Source organism: Octopus bimaculoides, chromosome 3, assembly GCF_046866305.1.
Source record: "Octopus bimaculoides isolate indiv1 chromosome 3, ASM4686630v1, whole genome shotgun sequence".
Taxonomy (NCBI): Eukaryota; Metazoa; Mollusca; class Cephalopoda; order Octopoda; family Octopodidae; genus Octopus; species Octopus bimaculoides.
In genome coordinates, this window is record NC_142930.1 from 144,517,701 (window position 1) to 144,531,942 (window position 14,242).

At 31.3% G+C, this 14,242-nt stretch overlaps 1 protein-coding gene and 1 long non-coding RNA gene across 16 annotated transcripts in view; one reads left to right on the forward strand and one right to left on the reverse strand.

Annotated features, from left to right (window-relative positions):
* Positions 1 to 1,439, reverse strand: part of LOC106882324 (uncharacterized) — a 49,190-nt gene extending 47,751 nt beyond the window's left edge. For both annotated transcript variants that reach the window (XM_089349753.1, XM_089349752.1), the window contains exon 1: positions 435 to 1,439. In XM_089349753.1, the coding sequence (XP_089205879.1) occupies positions 435 to 1,114 (680 nt within the window). In that variant the 5' untranslated portion in view covers positions 1,115 to 1,439. The remainder of the gene's footprint in view (positions 1 to 434) is intronic.
* Positions 1 to 14,242, forward strand: part of LOC149136750 (uncharacterized) — a 137,513-nt gene that overhangs the window by 62,929 nt on the left and 60,342 nt on the right. For 12 of the 14 annotated variants that reach the window (XR_016241251.1, XR_016241246.1, XR_016241236.1 and 9 more), the window contains exon 2: positions 9,117 to 9,214. The exons of the other annotated variants lie outside the window; for them this stretch is intronic. This is a non-coding gene — a long non-coding RNA (uncharacterized LOC149136750). The remainder of the gene's footprint in view (positions 1 to 9,116; positions 9,215 to 14,242) is intronic. 14 annotated transcript variants of the gene reach the window in all.

A 14,242-nucleotide genomic window follows, 5' to 3' on the forward strand; every position in this document is an offset into this window, starting at 1 on the left:
AATAATAATAATAATAATAATAATAATAATAATAATAATAATAATAATATCGGAAAAAACCTTAGGAATGAGAACCCAGGTTCGAAATTCTCCCAGGACACTTGATGAAGGCTGGAGAGTACATCGGCCTGTGGTCAAAGTAAACGTTGTGTTAACAACAAACAAGATGAGGATAAATATCCGTCAAATGTAAATAATGTAAATAAAGTGAGGTGTAAATATTATTTTATCTATGTCCATCTCTGGAAAATGAGGTTTAATAACCAGAAAAATTATAATCATATTAACAAAAGGTTCATCTCAGACATTCGGCTATTTAATCGCCATAATATTAATCTCACATTCAACTGGGCTCGCGACTTGGACTTAGCGGAGTTTACTAATAAGTGCTAACAAATCAATATATAATTGATAAAATATTTACTGGTACTTACACTAATTCCACTTCACGTTGTCGATACTTTTGGATTCGCCGGTTAGCCTCCTCTCGCCAACCTTCCGGTGCCTTCCAACTTCTAATGGATATATCGTCGACATAGAAATCGAAATATGGGAATATGCCGTATTCTCCTTGAACGAAAATAGTTACTAATCCCGTTAATGCTTTAGGAAACACATGATTTTCAATAATCTGGCGCCATTCTTCGTGTATTGCTCTTATTGAGCCAATAACGTCATAAATCTCTTTTGATCCGTTTTTGTATTTCGCTACAATCTGGATACGATAGCCTCTATGTCTACCAGAGAAACTATTCTCTTTCTCAGTTAAAAGACCATTGCTTATTGTGCTCTTGTTTGTGATGTCGTTTGTGGCCCCCAGTCTAACCCAGGCGGCTATGATAAACCGCTTTCCAGCAAGTTGTGTACCATTGATAACCTGACGTGGTCCTGCCCAGTAACCGGCTCGACTTGTGACTACAGCGCTTCTGTCACCGGATGCTTTTGTTGCTTCTGATGTAACCAGCTTGCAACCAATAGCCTTCCAGCCAGTTGGTTGACTAAATGAATTCATTTCTTCGAAATCTCCGTTTAGGATTTCATTTCCAGCTTTCACTGTTGGTATGAAATGCAGAAATACAGAAGCGGAACAGCATAAAATAATAAAAGCATACATATTGTTTTATGCAAGTAATCTTTAAAGTTAAATTGCAGCAAATTTGTCAAGGAGCTTCAGAATATATTTATCTTTTAAATAGGTAATGAATCCATATTTCGGAAAACATATTTTTATATTTGTTTTCAATATGAGTTTGTAATAAGTTTCGAGTATCTTCCAAGTTTCACTTCATTCAGTTAAACGTTTATTTTGTTTTGTAAATTATTCAACAAACTTAAAAGCGTTTCATTACAATTAAACTTGGAATGATGTGTAGAACATAGAAAGTTCTTTGAACAGAGGGCTGACTAAACTTCCCACAATATAACGTAAAGGACCAATAAGAGTTGAGGACGGTGTACGTGTTGATTTGACAGTGACATTATTTGTTCAGAAATTCCTTTGCTGAGAAATATCCATAGAGCAATATTTGAAAAGCAAACGAATCATGAAAGAATCGTGATTTTGGCAAGTATTAGCTTCGGAATATTTTCTGAAAAACACGCATAGTTTTTTTTTTTGTTTTTTTTTGCTAACTTGTCGGAAATATCTTAACACAAATGGTTATAGCTTAGTGAAATGTTTACCATTTAGTCAACTGGATATTGTATAATCTTCTACATTGAATCCTGTCTTTTATCTCGCTCCTTCCCACTCTGACTATCGAGAGAGGAGTTGAGTGGGGAGACACATCCTTTCCAACAAGGCCTGTGATCTTTGGTTATATTATGTCGTTCCTGCTTTTTTCATTTCCTCTGTCCTAAATTTAAATCGATCCCTAAGAAGTACATCTAAAATATCATGTGTGGTCTGAAATGCAATACATGTGTGTGTGCGTGTGCGTGTGTGTGTGCGTGCGCACGCGTGTGTGCATTCTGAAAGTTAATTGCATAGCTGTTTGAAAATTACATCAATAGTCGAATGTGATATAGTTCATCAGATTATACACAATATGCGTGTATATATCTTTATCTGCAAGCTCCTCTTACAGATTAGTGTTCTTAATCCCTCGACTTAATCCCTCGTCCAATTTATTACCGGCCCCTGGCCCTTACTTACCTTCAAAGAAACCCATTCTATAGCAAGCATTCGGCCGTGGTCTCCGTCTGAAGGTAGCTTCTTCCTTTTTCTTCTATTAGTCAGGAAGTACTAAAAAGTGTTGTTTTATCTATAAATAAGCCATTTGAAAAAGGCAAGAAAATTCTCTATGACCAGAACGGTCATAGATGGAGTGGAACACATTCAGAACTGATCATAGGCTAAACGATAACAAAAATGTATAGCCTGAGGAATTTAGTTCCGAAACAAAAGGTAACAATACCCAGGTAATTATTTCTGGATCTTAATTTATCTTCTTATTTCGTTATTGCCCACAAGGGGCTAAACATAGAGGGGACAAACAAGGACAGACAAAGGGATTAAGTCGATTGCATCGACCCCAGTGCGTAACTGGTACTTAATTTATCGACCCTTTGGTCGAGCAAATCGATCCCAGGACATATTCTTTGTAAGCCTAGTACTTATTCTATCGGTCTCTCTTGCCGAACCGCTAAGTGACGAGGACGTAAACACACCAGTATAGGTTGTCAAGCGATGTTGGAGGGACAAACACAGATACAAACATATGCGTACACACACACACACACACACACACACACATATATATATATATATATATATATATATATATATATATATATATATATATATATATATATATGTATGTATGTATATATATATATATACGACGGGCTTCTTTTCAGTTTCCGTCTAACAAATCCACTCACAAGACTTTGGTCGGCCTGAGGCTATAGTAGAAGACACCTGCCCAAGGTGCCACGCAGTGGGACTGAAGCCAGAACCATGTGGTTGGTAAGCAAGCTACACAGCGGTCATGAAACCAAAATCTCATGTCGATTTCTTCGATTTCGTTCCACAATTAAGAAGTCGCATTTAGAAACTACGTCAGAACAATGCTAATGATGTCTTAGATAAGTTTTATTTGTTTTTACGTAGTCTATGAATAACTTAGTTGTTGTTATGCTGCTTCATTCAAACCCTGATCGAGAAAAACGGTCATATAAACTTAACGGGTGAAACTACATACATACAATCATCATATGTGCTCTTACTTCGACCTCAGCCTATTGAGTAGGTTAATGTTTTTTGAATGTTCAAAACAAAAAGCATTTATTTTCTCACGCTTATATATTGTCGATAATAGCTTCTCAGTATGGAGAATTATTTACACTTTTACTCGTTCGCATGAAATGTCAGATGGCTGAATAGCTGTTCTTTCTTTTCATAACTTACACGGTTCACATTATCAAGAAAATTTAGTATTTTTTCTTTTTGGTATTACTTCCAGATATTCAGTCTGTTTTCGTTTTCTGAAGCTAGTTTTACGGGGTTCAATATCTCTCGGTGCTAGCACTTCAAACATATCATAGAAGACTTCCATTGGTATTGCCCTTCGTTCTTTTATAGGTTTCATCTTTAACTGGTTAAGGTGTCTCTTATGTTCCGAACGTTAAATACATCATGTTACCTAATCTTTTGATTATACAGCCATCCTCCCAACCTTCTTTATAATGTTTGTAAATTTGTAAATGAACTTTATCTCCTATTTCAAAATGTTTTGTAATATTTCTTGTATTTCCTTCAAATGTATTTTTTGTCTTTCCTTTATATGTATTTTTTCCTGGCAATAATTTATGAAAGATCGATATTATTTCACGCGCGAACATTAACTCTGCTAGTGACTTTCTTGGGTTTGGTATTACCCTAAAAAATTTCGTTAGTGCCTCGTAATTATCTAGCTCACCTGCCTATTTGATTTCGAGTGGTAGGGCGGGGTAAAGATGTGCTTTATGGCATGTATTTTGCAGAAATTTCTTAATTCATATGCCGTGAGTTGTGTTCCATTATCTAAAACCAATGTGTCTGGCACACTGCATCGAGCAAATAACTTGAGTAGGAACTTTATTGCTGTCTTTGCTGAGGTTTATTACATCTGCAAACCTCTAGCCACTTTGTATAGCTATCCACAACGATGAGATAGTATGCGCCGTTCACTAGTCCAGTGGAGTCGATATGTATCCTAGACCATAGACCTAGTTTGTCCGAGAATACATGCGGAAACATTAAAAAAAATTTCTCTTTAACTCTTCAGACGAATTATTTTTAGAGGGACAACCATTTACGTTTTTTAAATAGAGATGTAAGGAGAGGTCCCATAAATCGAATAATTCTAACCAATCGGTACCCAACAGATCAGTTGCATTTTTAACAACGAAGATTTTCGCCTTGCATGTTTTCCCTCGAAATGTAACTTTAGTCCTCATTTCACCTATGAAATGTAATTTGTCGCCCGTCACCCTACGAGCAGATTTCGCTGTTTTTCTCAACATAGGTTTCCCTATTTTCTTCCATGTGTCCATATTTATAATTGAAATATCACTTCCAGTATCCGATTGAAGTTTAATATGTATTATATTTATTTTTACGTGTACGAATTTTCCTATTTGGGAGTCGATTTTTGTTTCTGCTGAGAGCACTCTAGGATTTTTAACGTTTGTCCTTCGTAATTTTATTCTGCAGACTGAACTGTTGTGACTAATTCTTTTGCAACTGTAAAATTTTTGATTTTTAAATGGGCAGTCTTTTCTGAAATGTATACCTCGACAACCATAACATGGATTAGGACGTGGCACTCTTTTTGGTTGTACGCTTCCGGTCGGTATATCTGTATGTTTGAGGAATCCTTTGAGCTGCATTTTAATCTTAGAGAGGAGGTGCAAGTTCGCAGGTGCTAAATCTGGCGAATAGAGCGGGTGCGGAAGCGATACTGTGTTGCTTTTGGTGAGAAACTCACGGGAGTGAGGAGGGCTTGGTGACAGGGTGCATTGTCGTCGTGAAGAATCTAATTATTCGAGCTCCACAGATCCGATAGCTTTTGCTAAATGTCTATCTTCTCCTAACCGCTTCAAAACGTCACTGTAGAACTCTCAATAACGGTCTGGCCCTGGGGACGAATTCTCAATTCACAATACCACATTCCCGAGGGAGACTCCCGTGGCAGGTTTTCCAGATCGTTCATCTTCTAAGAACATTCTTCCGCTTTTGACGTCCCCACCCCACTTGAAACATTGCGTACAACACATTGCCTCGTTTCCGTAAACTTGCCGAAGCGTGCTCAGTGTCTCTGTAGCAGACTTCCCAAGTTTAACGCAAAATTTCACGTTGGCTCATTATTCCAACTTCCTGTCCATGACAAAAATCTCAGACTACAACATACACGTGATTACAAAAACACAAATTTCACAATTTGCGAAGTAAATACTGCGATGTCACTCAGCACACTGCCTCATGAATATTTCTGCTACCTCTCACAGCGCACCCAACCGTGTGCTGCCATCTGTTGGCGCGCTACAGAACTAGTCCGGGAACGTTTTGATACCACCTAGTAAGTCTTTTCTTGCACTATTCACGTGCTGCGGTCTAAAATTATTTCCACCAGGTCAGGGACATTTTGTGCCTGGTGACTTAAATACAGTACAGATTGTTACAAATCCCAGCTATTAACATAATCACATGCACATAGTGCACAATCAGAAACGAAATCGGATCCGAAACAACAACACTTTGGGGTAAGCACGGTTGACTACTGAAAATGTTTGCCGACTTTATCCAGCCTTTGTATCAGTTTACCCAGCTATCTTATCTTAAGTATCACATCGTCCGGAAATATTCAACCTCTGATAAAATTCTATCAATCGTCGCAATTAGACATGTCATTAGAATCCAGATTTTGGTTTTGTTTACCTACCGTGTATAACTGGCACTCTGTCAATTACGATGAGGGTTCCAGTTGATTTAATCAGCGGAACAGCCTGCTCGGGAATTTAACGTGCAAGTGGTTGAGCACTCTACAAAAACGCGTACCCTTAACGTAGTTGGCAGGGAGCTTCAACGTGGCAGAGAATGTGACAAAGCTGCCCCTTTGAAATATAGGTACTACTCATTTTTGCCAGCCGAGTGGACTGGAGCTACGTGAAATAAAATGTCTTACTCGAGGACACAACGCGCCGCCAGGAATCGAACTCACGGCCTTGCGAATTCCATAACCACAAAGTCACGCGCCTTCACCACCTACTGTGTATGAGCATGTGTGAAAGATCATACTATCCTTGCAGGAAATGTCTCGACATTTTCATTGACTACCTCGGATTCTCATAAGCACCAAAATATTCCCATCAGTTATTGATTATTATACAAAATTAGCAAACTAAAACAATTAGAAATTCTAAAGAAAAGGGAAGCCAGGAAGAAAGAAAGGCAAACAAACAAATATCAAAGAAACAAATATCAAAGAAACAAATATCAAAGAAACAAATATCAAAGAAACAAAGATACAAATAAAGAAATAAACAAAAAGAGGAAGGAGGGAAGAAACAAAAGAAAGAAAGAAAGAAAGAAAGGAATGTCAATATTTAACATAGCAATTTCTTGTGACTACATCCGTTGTAGATCATGAGTGTATGTGACTCTAAAGATAGATTTCCGGTCAACCACATGTCACAGAGTCTCCGCAAATAAAACATCCATATTGTTTTTATTTTTAAAAAATGTTTGTTTCCTTTTTATTATGACGGTGTTGCTGTGGGCATTATCAGTAATGACTCCAAAATAATGTGAAAAATAAGGAAGCATCGATAGAACTAAAAGAAAAACTTAAATTCATGTGTTTCAATGAAAATATTAAGTTAACGTTGCGAGCTGGCAGAATCGTTAGCATGCCGGGCGAAATGCTTCGCGGTATTTCGTCTGTCTTTACGTTCTGTGTTCAAATTCCGCCGAGGTCGACTTTGCCTTTCATCCTTTCGGGGCCGGCATGCTAACGTTTCTGCCAGCTCGCCGCCTTCAATTTCCGTCTACCAAATCCACTCACGAAGCTTTGCTCGGCCCGTGGCTATAGTAGAAGGCGCTTGTCCAAAATGTCACGCAATGGGACTTAAGCGGGAACCACCTGGTTGGGAAACAAGCTTCTTACCACACAGTCACTCCTAATTCTTTCTCAACAATTCCTAATATTCAACAAAAAAATGCAGTAGGTAATTCTTTATATATACTTAGAATGGCTATGGAGTTGTACTAGAATAAAATATGAACCAAAGGGGTCCACAGTCAAAAGAATAATTGAGAAACATTGATTATATATATGTGTTGTTGGCACTCCGTCGCTTACGACGTCGAGGGTTCCAGTTGATCCAATCAACAGAACATCCCCTGCCGGAGCCTCATGGAGCTTTAGGTGTTTTCGGTCAATAAACACTCACAACGCCCGGTCTAGGAATCGAAACCACGATCCTATGACCGCGAGTCCGCTGCCCTAACCACTGGGCCATTGCGCCTCCACGATTATATATATATATACACTATGAAAACGTAATGTTTAACTTCTTGCATAGTTCGAGCCCACAGCAACATAATATCTCCTCCACTATTTAAGTATTACGTGTCAAGAGTGAAACAAAAACACTCATGTCAAATACTTTCACTTTAAAAATGAAACTATTCCACTAACTGAAACAATCACATTTCCATACTATAATGACAGATACTTTCACTTTAATGGTTTCAGAGAGAGAGAGATGTATATGTATACATATAGATGTATATGTACACGTATATGTACACGTATATGTACACGTATATGTATAGATATATATAGAGATATAGATCTATATGCATACATGTATATGTATACATATGTGTAGATGTATATATAGATGTACATGTAATATGTACACATATATACACATATATACATGCATAACTTCTTGCATAGTTCGAGCCCACACTAATATCATATCTCCTCCACTATTTCAGTATTATGTGTCAAAAGTGAAACAATAACATCTCTCTACTGTAATGTCAGATACTTTCACTTTCACACTGAAACTATTCCACTATCTCAGTATTACATTTCAAAAGTGAAACAATAACATGTCACTACTGTAATTTCAAATATTTTCACTTTAATATTTTCAATTTCATACTGAAACTATTAATGTGAAACTATACTCTCACATATATACAGGTATACTATAAGACCAAAGTTAAAAACATTCCCAACTATTCAACTTCTCTGGTTGACATTAACACCCCCACCCCCAATAAGGGCCTTCATTCCCACATTTTAGAGCTCCATGAGCTCCATTATTCAGGAGCAAAATCCTTTTTACAGGTTCCAGAAGACTGAAATTTTGGAATATGTGCATAAAGATTAATAGTATGGGATACATGTCTCATGATTAGAATTTTTTTAGGGTGTGTAAAGAGGGAAAGAACCCTCATGTGCAATTTTGATGAAATTCGAATCATATCTATTCCAGTTCCTTACAGGAAATATAAGAGAAAAGTCTCATCCTTCAATTGCATGTAACACGGGCAACGCCGGGTATCTCTGCTAGTCTACAATAACTGTGAGAGGTACAAGAGTTACCTCCATTAGCTTTAAGATTTATTAAAGAATTTAGTGGTTCTTTATCTTTTTCAGTCAGTGCACTGTGGCCATAATGGAGCACCGCCTTGAAGAATTATAATCGAACAAATCGACACCAGTTCTTTCTTTTTCAAGGCTGGTACTTTTTTAGCGACTTCTTTAACCGAACCGCTGAGTTACGTGAACGTAAACACAGCAACACCAGTTATCAAGCAGTGGTGGGGAACAAACACAGACACAAAGTCCCAATACACACACACACACACACACTCACACACACACACACACACACACATATATATATATATATATATATATATATATATATATATATATATATATATATATATATATATATATATATATATATATATATATATATATATATACATATATATATCATAAATATATAGGGATTAACAGAAAACCTGCTTCTCCAACATACTGAAAATTCAGAAACAGCAGCCAAAGAACTACTGATTCTAAAACTACAAATTTTTCTCTAATTGATAGCGATATTCATGGTACACACAGAACTAAAGACAGAAGAGAAGAGTAAAAAAACAAACTTGCCTTTAATTAATTTGGTACGAATCGTTTCACGATCAGCGGTAAGAAATTATCTCATTTCCATCATCTGCCAAATATTTTAATAAATTTGCCAATGTCTAAATAACCCACGTAAATTTTGACCATGCGACATCAAGACCACGTGAGGTAGACATTAAGAAATTTATCGGCCAGTGAGTTTAAAATCTCTCACCCTAATGAATTCAATTCAGTGTGTATTATAAATAGTCCCGCATAGAAAAAAGTCCCGTACGACCTGTAGCGGTTTAGCTTACCAACTTAGAGGTATTACTAAATATATATATATATATATATATATACAGGGCAGGGAATCGTCAATTAGTAATAAGATTAATAATTAACAATTATGCCGGGTAGTTCAGTATGAAAAAACCTTTTCGGTAAAGCCATTTATAATCATAAATATATAGGGATTAGATGATTATAAATGGCTTTACCGTAAAGGTTTTTTCATACTGAGCTACCCGGCATAATTGTTAATTATTAATTTTATTACTAATTGACGATTCCCTGTATATATATATATATATATATATATATATATATATATATATAATAATAATAATATTAGGGACAAAATCCAAAATTACAGGTAAAAAACTCAATTAATATCAATTTATAAAAAATTAAAATTAAATTGAGCCTTATAGATAAAGTATATATAAAATATATAGTTTTAGGGAGAACAACCAATTTTCAAGAACTCATCGATGAAAATCCACTATCACATATAGAAAAATTAATAATTAAAAGCACAATAAATGAGTATAATATAAAGTAAAGTAAATATCATAAGATAAATATAATAAAAAGATTACACGTGTTTCATAACCAATTTTCAAATAGAAAAGTATTTAAATCGATTATAGGGATGAGCTTTTATTACTTACTAAAAATTGCACTAATAGACAACTAGAATTATATAAGAAGAGAATATATAGTTTTTTTAAAAGAAATGGTTTAAAGATTACTATTTATAATGAGTATTATAACGTTAATTATTTAGATGCTAATTTTAATTTATCTACTGGTAATACCCAACCTTACCATAAGGTTAATGAAAATATTAAATACATTCATGCTAAAAGCAATCACCCACCCTCAATTAAAAAATCCTTAACATTTACTATAGGTAAGAGAATATCTTTACTATCTTCTAATATAGAGATTTTTGAAAAACATGCACCTTATTATAATAAAGCCCTGCAAGAAGCGGGATATACTAATAATATAAAAATATTTAATAATCCGAAATATTTTTATAATTGTAGTAATAATAATTATAATAATAATGACCTTTTTAATAAACATAACTTTTATACTCATGATAATGTCTTCTTAGGTAATAATAAGAATAATAAGAATAATTGGTATTATAATAAATTACCTAAACATAAACTTAATTTTAATGGAAACAATTTTAAATATTATTTTAATTTTTTTAATGATAATAATAAATTTAATAATACTAATAATAAATTCAATAATATCTATAATAAGAACAAACTCTGGTTAATTATTCCATACGGCGTTCAAGTTAAAACTAACATTATTAATGAAGTTTTTAAAGTTATTGATTTATTCCTTAGAGCTAATAAAAAATATCATTATATTCTTTCTAAAAATAATTTTGGTGTAGGTTATTCCACTACTAACAATGTTGCTAATATCTCTTCTTTTAATAAATTTAAGTTAAATAAGTACTACAAATTTAAATTTAATAATTATTCTAATATTAATTTTAATAGTAATAATGTTGACCAGGATATAATTAATTGTACATGTTTAGATAAAACTAAATGTAATTTTAATAATAAATGTAATTTGAAAGATATAGTGTATAAATGTATAGTGAAATTATTGAATGAAAATAAACATAATGGTTATAATTTAAATAAGATTTATATAGGTTCGACTTCTAATAAAATTAAATTAAGAGTAGCTCAACATATGCACTCATTTAAGAATAGAAATTTAATTAATTCTACTGGCCTCAGTAAATATATTTGGTAACTTAAAGCTAAAAATATTAACTATATTTTAAAATGGGAGATAGTTTGTAAAGCTAAATCCTATCATATAGGTAATAACTTTTGTAATTTATGTAATAATGAATTTAAAGAGATATTATTTCATAATGATAATAATTTACTTAATTCTTTTGATGAACGAAAAATAAAATGTAGACATAAACTACTTTATTAATATAAAAACTTTAGCTAATGATTTTTTTTATTTATTTTGTTTATATGGTTATGTGTATATGCATGTATATGTATATATATGAGTGTGTGTGTTTTAGTCTATATGCGTTAGTATGTATGTATATTTTTAGGTGTATGTATATATGTTTACGTATGTATTTATATAGGTTTAAGTGTATATATATGTGTTGTTTTTTTATATATGTTTGTGTATATTGAGTGTATATTTGTATTTACATGTATGTATAAAGATATATATTTGTGAGTATAGATGTATATTTATATATATTGTGCGTGTGAGTGAGTGCGTGAGTGTAGTTTTGTTTTAGAATATTCCTTATTTATATATTTATTTGAGTGAATTTTTATTTGTGTGTATATTTTGTATATTTTTTTATATATATAGTTATGAGTATTTTTGTGTATATGTATATGTATATTTATGTATGTACTTATGTAAATGTGTATATATATGTATATATATGGGTATAAGTATATATGTGTGTTTAATTTGTCTATATAAATTAGTAGGTATATATATATATAAGTGTATATATATATATTTATGTATATGTGTATATATATATGTATATATATGTATATATGTATATGTATATATGTATATGTATATGCATGTTTTTTCTGTGTATATATGTGTATTTTAATATGTATGTATATATGTCTGTATATGTGTATCTATATAATATGTATATTTGAGAGCATGGGAGGGTGAGTGTGTATTTATATATATTATTCTTTATTTATTATATGTGTGTATGAGTGTATTTGTTTTTATATGTATGTTTTGGTAGGTACATGTGTGTATGTGTAGATATATATTTATGTATATATATATATATATATATATATATATATATATATATATATATATATATATATATATATATGGTAGTGTGTATGTTTTGGTCTATATGTGTTATATGTATTTATATATATATGTGTGTATTTATGTATATATGTGTATGTATGTTTTTATTTATGTATATGCTTTTATTAGTGTTTATGTGTATATATGTGTGTATGTTGTGTGTATATACGTATATTATTTTGTATATTCGTATGTATATATGTTTATATGTTTTATATATAAGTATGTATATTTGTATATGTAAGTAAGTGTATATATATATATATATATATATATATATATATATATATATATATATGTATATATATATGTATGTATGTATTAGGGTGTGTGTTGGGGTATCTATTTAATTATTCTAGTAGTTATATTTTGTTTTTATTGGTAGGTTAATATTTTAGTAAGTTTAAGGTTTTATATTACAATGACACTACGATTTTGATAAGACTAAATGAATAGTAGTATTTTAGTTTATTTCATAATATTATTTAATTTACGACTATTAGTATTATTATTTATTTATTATATATTAGAATTTAATATTTATTAATATGTTTTATAAGATAACTATAGTTTTTTGTTCTTTTTATGTTGTTAGTTATATAAATTTAAAATTTTTCATTCATTTATTTAAGTATTATTATTTCATTCATGCTTTCATATTCTATTCTCTATTTTAACGTTCTATTTTAACGTAGTATTTTCGCGCGAACTCTTGCCTAAAATGCTATAGCTATTAGATGACGTCTTAGTTTTCAGTTTGAATTACGGAAAAATTTGGATAAGTACTATTTTTCACTTAGCTAAAGATTTTCTACTATTTGAAAATAATATGTATTCTTGTTTTTATATTATTCATTTGGTTCTTTATAGATTATTTTTAATAGATAACTTATTTAACACTAAATTATTTAGAAGTTATAGTTTCATTTCAACATAATATTAGAACTTTGATTTGAATAGTGTTGATATATTTTCGATTATTTTTGATTAATAATATTTGATTAATTATTAATCTTTATAGTTTATAATATCGTTAAAGTTTTTTTTTTTTATCAAAACTTTGTATATATATATAAAGTTTAATCTTTTATTCTTAATAATTTTTTCTTTCCTAATTTTTTCATTCATAATTTTTCCATTCATAATTTTTTCATTCATATTTTTTATTATTACGTTTGTAGAAATAAATCATCTTGTATTTTTCTATTATTCAATTGATCTTTAATTATAATTAAATAAACGTCTTTAGCTTTAAATAGTATAGCTTTAACTATGACACCGGTTAAACATGTACTAATTTTATCTTCATTATTATTTTAAACTTAAACTTCGTTCAACTTGTATTTAAAACAATGATAATTTAAAACAATGATTATTTATGTAAGATGTTTTTTGTATATAATATACATGTTATTATAATGGATGAAGGGATGATTATTGAATGGTTATTATTTTGATATTATGATATTTTTTAATAATTTTTCTATCTTTTATAATAAGTATTTCATATTAACTCATTTGGTACTTATTGTTGGTTGAGATATATATCTAATTATTGTTCTGCTTACGATCTGACGAGTAGCTATATTTTCGAATAGAATTTATTTTCGATAATTTCAATTGATTTTAATCGATTTAAATTGCTTTTCTATTTGAAAATTGGTTATGAAACACGTGTAATCTTTTTATTATATTTATCTTATGATATTTACTTTACTTTATATTATACTAATTTATTGTGCTTTTAATTATTAATTTTTCTATATGCGATAGTGGATTTTCATCGATGAGTTCTTGAAAATTGGTTATTTTCCCTAAAACTATATATTTTATATATATATATATATATATATATATATATATATATGGTGGTTGTCTACTCCTTAAACAGAGTTTGACCACCTCCTGCACCTACACCTTAGCCCTTTCATGGCGTCTGATGTGGCTTTTTAAAC